At 50.6% G+C, this 5,063-nt stretch overlaps 1 protein-coding gene across 1 annotated transcript; it reads right to left on the bottom strand.

The window, feature by feature from the left end:
- Positions 1–727: 727 nt before the first annotated feature.
- A1bg (alpha-1-B glycoprotein) lies at positions 728–4,886 on the bottom strand. The gene is made up of 8 exons (XM_050145014.1): positions 4,775–4,886; positions 4,664–4,699; positions 4,259–4,564; positions 3,647–3,919; positions 3,189–3,485; positions 2,034–2,330; positions 1,002–1,292; positions 728–858 (listed from the first exon to the last, which is right to left on the bottom strand). Exons 1-8 carry the CDS (start codon positions 4,806–4,808, stop codon positions 851–853), a joined length of 1,542 nt encoding a protein of 513 aa, XP_050000971.1. The 5' UTR covers positions 4,809–4,886; the 3' UTR covers positions 728–850.
- Positions 4,887–5,063: the final 177 nt, after the last annotated feature.

Genomic DNA, 5,063 nt, shown 5'->3' with positions numbered 1-5,063 from the left:
TTTGAAGCATGAGCCAGTGTTTTAGTATGCATATGATAGGTGAAGGAGAAGGAAGGGCCCTCTCAACAAAGGACTGAAGGAGCAGGGGTCACAGGGAGGCATGGAGTGTCTCTGAGTTATCCTGGGGACCAGAAGCAGCAAGGGACTGCTGGTATACAAGGCAGGGGCAGGGCATTTTTGAGCTGAGGACCACTTCTGCTTCAGGGATCAGCCCTTCAGGCTTTAGTCTCAGGCTCCACTGAGGCTTGAAGGGAACAAAAGATTGGCTCAGCTCTGAAGATGTTCTGTTGTTTTGGTTTGTTCTAGCTGAATCACTTCAGATAATGCATTGATTTGGACACACTCCGATGACACCCATCAGCGCTTATTCGTAAAAAAAGAAAAACACAGGCAGAACTCTTTAACGTGGCATTTTCTAACCGACTGCTAGAGTGGGGGCAGACCCTTCCAAGCTAAGACAGGCATGGCCAGCACTCCAGGCTGCACACATACACTTGGTAGAAGGAGGGAGAAATGCTAGGGAGCTAAGAGGTAGCCAGAAAGAAGGGCAGAAAAAAGGGATCTTGACAAATGGGGTAACGGCGCCAGGCCTTCACCCTTCTGTCCTTGGGATCCAACTCTCAGCCTACCCTCTTTAAGGATGCAAGGTCTCAGGTCTCAAAGAGCAGCCTGCTCCCCACCTGAAGCCACCCTGGACACACAAGTGGATGACACACTTTAAACAAACTCTTGTTTGACTTTTATTAAGTCCAGGGAGATTGAAGGAGAGGCATCCTACATTGGGAAGAACAGTTCTTCCTGTCTTCAACCCTTTCCAAGGGTACCATTGTTTCCTGTGTCTGCAGCCACGTCAGATACCTAGACAAAAAAAAAAAGTGGATGCGTTGACTCTTCAAATTGCAACAGGACCTTTGCACACTGTACTTAATTAAGCAATTAACCAGTGCACAGCCCTTGCAATATCAAGAGGCAAAACCTTACCATAGTCCTGGAAGCCTTACCTTCTACTATAACCTCCACGGGGTCGCTGGTTCCTGACTCAAAGCTGAAGGGTGACAAGGCTGTATAGCGGCAGCTGTAGTTGCCTGTGTGTTGGGGACCCACAAAGGGCAGCTTCAGTTCTGCTGAGGTACTTGTCATCGCTTGATTCATCCAGAAGGGTGTGTGGAAGCCCTCACGTACCAGCTCCATGTTGACCTTGGGCACGTGGCCGTGGCAGCGAAAGTGGGCTTCATGGCCCAGAGGTACAACTCCTGTCCACAGAGCTTCAAGCTTCGGCCGGGGTGGTGGCCCTGTCAGGGAAGATGGCAAGGAGGTTGTAACAACTTCTGCCAGGCCTTATGGCGGATCTGCTCCTTTGCACTGTCTGCTCTGAGCCAGGCAGCTCCCTCTCCTGCCTTGCGTCATAAGCGCTGGTGCTGGAAAATCTACATCTCATCTAGGTGTCGGGACCCTCAAATCACAATGTCTATGAGATCCAGCAGGCCCTTGGTCTGTCCCATGACTTTCTCAGATGCCCAAAGTGTTGTAGTGGCAAAGAGATCTTTCACAAAAGTGCTTGTAGCAGAAGCACGGTTCAAAGGTCTGAGTGGGGCTGATGCCTTTGTGTAGTCTTTTGTGAGTGAACTCTGACCTACTGAGACCTTGGTGAGGAAACTGAAGGATCGATAATGCCCGGGCCTCTCCTGTGTAAATGGGCACGTTATCTCAAGGCAATCAGTGATATGAATGGACTTCTATACATGCACTCCAGGGAATCTGAAGCACGAGAGAGTGGGTCTGAACAAGGAAAGTTTGGATCCTAACATCGTTGAACATGGTTCTTCGAGCTGCCTTCCACCTCAGAGCACAGAGAACAAACCAGGGTTTTACACCTCACCTGGGGGGGGCCACCTCAAAATTCTCAAAGTCTAATACCTCATTAACGCATAACCCAGGAAGCATGACCATTGACAGGATTACAACCCAGGAACTCTGGTCCCTAAATTAGGACCACATTGAACCCTCCACCCTTCCGGCCATGCTCAGCTCACCTTTCACGTGGAGCTCCAGGAGTTCACTGGGAGCGGATCCTGAGAAGGGTGGTTCCTGTTCCATGTAGGTACAACTGTAGTTGCCAGAGTCTATTGTTGAGATATTGTGCAGCTCAAAGACAGCTTCGGTACCAGACGGTTTCAGCATCTGGAGCAGAGGCTCCTCAAAGTCACCCTGGCGTTGGAGGCCAAAGCGCAGGCCAGCCTTGGGTGCAGTACACCGAAGATGCACGGTCGAGCCAGGTTCAAGGTTCTGACTTGATGGCTCCGCAGTGAGCGTGGGTGCGGGCAGCGTCTCTGTAGAGGATCAGACACGTTGGCCCAGTCTGAAGGCACAACAAGCACCGTCCAGCCTATGCTAACCTATGCTGACTCAGCCTTCACCAAAACAACAGTGCTCAATACTGTACCACCCTCTCAACATCTCAGCCTTGTCAATATCTGGGCACACAGTGAGCCCACCACATCCCTGCTAGGATACCCTGACATGTAGTGGTCCACTAAACTCTGTGCCAGACTTCTCTGGTGATCCAGTTCTTTACTGGGGCTCAAGGTTGCTGTATTAATTGTCCTATTTAAAGCTTGGGCAATGGCAGCTGAGTAGGTAATATGTTAAGATTTGGAGGTTCTGCTTTGGGGTTCCCCATCCTGCTTGCTTCTGATCACCACCTCTGACTTTTCAGCCCACTCTTGTCTGCAGTCCCGCTGTGAAGTTCTCTAGTGATATTTTATATATGGTTTATAAATAAAGCTTGCCTGAAGGTCAGAGGGTAAAACTAAGCCACCAGAGGCCAGTCAGTGGTGTCTCACACCTTTAATCTCAGCATTTGGGAGACACTGGCAGACTCTGTGAGTTCAAGGCCACCGTAAGCTACACAAGAGCAATTCAGCAACAGATCCAGGTGGTGGTGGCTCGCATCTTTAATTTCAGTACTAGGGAGTCATATGCCTTTAATCCCAGCACTACAGAGGAATGTAAGGTAGAATGAAACAGGAACTCATTCGCTTTTCAGTCTGAAGATGTCTTAAAGATAAGAAGAGCTCTCTAGTGGCTTGGTTGTTTTTCTTTTCTGATCTTCAGGTTGAACCTAAATATCTGTCTCTGTTTTGTTTCATTTTTGTTTTGTTTTCTTTAATTCAGGCTACAAGACTCACCGTCAGTCCACATGAGCTCTATGGGTTCACTGTCTTCAGACCAAGGGTCCAACTTTCTGTGTAGACGGTAGCGGCAGGTAAAAGGGCCTTGGTCTTCCAGCTCGGTCAAGTTCAGGTAGTAGAGTCTGAGGTCTCGGAGAGGGCTCACCCCATGAACGTTTAGCACCTTCTCACCCCGCCTGAGTTGGAATTCAGCTGCATTCCGAGGAGCTTTGCAGGCCAGGATCTCTTGTGTGCTCCGACGCTGGACCGTTGGGTAATTTCCCATAAAGTACAGAATTGGTGGAGGTGGTGTGGCTGTAAGGCAGGGAAGATCACTGAGAAGAAGTAAGGACACCCTGGTTTGGAGGGTCCCCGAACCTCTGTCTTCTAGTGACAGCGCAGGGCAGCCAGCTTATCTCTGGACACTACGCACTCAGTCTTATGCTGGCTTTTCATTGTTGGGGTTCAACACTCACCATACTCTTTGATGGTCATAGAAGCACTGGGCTCAGAGGGAATGCCCTCTGCGTGAGTTCGGTAGCTGCAGCTGTAGTTGCCAGGTTTGCGGATTATAAACCAGGCCTTTTCCATGTGTTGGGCTGTAGTGACCTTCAGGAAGCTATCATCTCCTTCCAACCTCAGCAGGAAAGTGACGCCTCGCATTGCAGCTTGACACACCAGGTATGTGCCCAGGAAAGGGGTGATCCAGGGCACTGGCTCGGCAGAAAGCCAGGGTCGGGGCAAGGGCTCTGCGGAGGGGGAGGGCAGGGTTGGTGAGTGCTTCAGTCTCTCTTCCGAGAAAGTCAGAGTATGGAGTCCAGACTCAGAAAATAGAAGGGGGGGGCAGGAGCAGCAGGGAGTGTGGGTGTGGGGTTCAGAGAAAGAGACAGGGAGCCAGACACTCCTCTGTGTCAGGCTGGTCCCCTGCACTCTATGAGAGTCATTGCTCACAAGCCTCTGGGGACAGCATAAACATTCCCACTTGGCAGATGAGCAAACTGAGGCTAAGAGCTAGCAGGTGACACAAATGGGAGCTTTTCCATCTACTTCCCTCTGCTGCCTGCTGACCCCATTACGGCCCTGCTTACCTGTCCCTGTCACCTCGACAGGATTGCTTAGCATTGTCCACCTGTTCAGGTCGGTCAGTTTACTAGTGGGGGGCTCCACGCCATATCGACAGCGGTAGAGGCCCCTGTTGCTGCTTGTAATTGCCCCCAGCTGGAACCGGTGTGACCTGACATATTTGTCAAGGTGGACTTTATAGAGACGCCATCCATTCATAATCAGCTGGAAGTCCTTGGTAGGGAATTCAGCCTGACACGTGAGTGTCAGGTTGGCCCAGGGCTGCAGCAGGGACTGAGGGTCTGCCCATAGGGTAGCTTCACTGGAAGTATCTGGAGTAAAAAAGAGTCATGGTTAACTTACTGCTGTTAGGAAAGGGTGTTTCCACGTAACCATAGGCCCCCCTTCCCAGGCCCTATCGCTGAACTTACAGACGAACACAGCAGTGGCTGGTCCCAGAGTGAAACCTGTAGGAACAGAGTCTGTGAGTTTCTGTCCATACCACACCTGCCCCAGAGGTTCCAGGCCCCAGGACATCTTACCCCAGAGCAGCAGAACAGCTGCCAGTAGAGACATGGCTGGGCCCTCAGTCCAGCTGGAGTGTCTGTCTGCAGGGAGCACCTGCAGCGGCGAATTAATCTGCGGGGCCGACCTTGCACTTTGTTTGCCCTTCCTGGAAAGTAGGGGCAGAGATTCAGCTGCTTGGCTTGGGGACAAGGAGGATTCAGCAATAATGCTAATCAATAATAATGTGCAAGTATCGAGCCAAACTGATAACAACAGTATCTTCTCTTTTTCAGATTAAAAAAAAAACAACCCCCCAGTATTTTA

Source organism: Alexandromys fortis, unplaced genomic scaffold, assembly GCF_014885135.2.
Source record: "Alexandromys fortis isolate MF-2015 unplaced genomic scaffold, M_Fortis_MF-2015_v1.1 scaffold_2_1_26212458, whole genome shotgun sequence".
Lineage (NCBI taxonomy): Eukaryota > Metazoa > Chordata > Mammalia > Rodentia > Cricetidae > Alexandromys > Alexandromys fortis.
The sequence above is the reverse complement of the archived record's forward strand: the minus strand, read 5'-3'. Positions and strand labels throughout refer to the sequence as shown.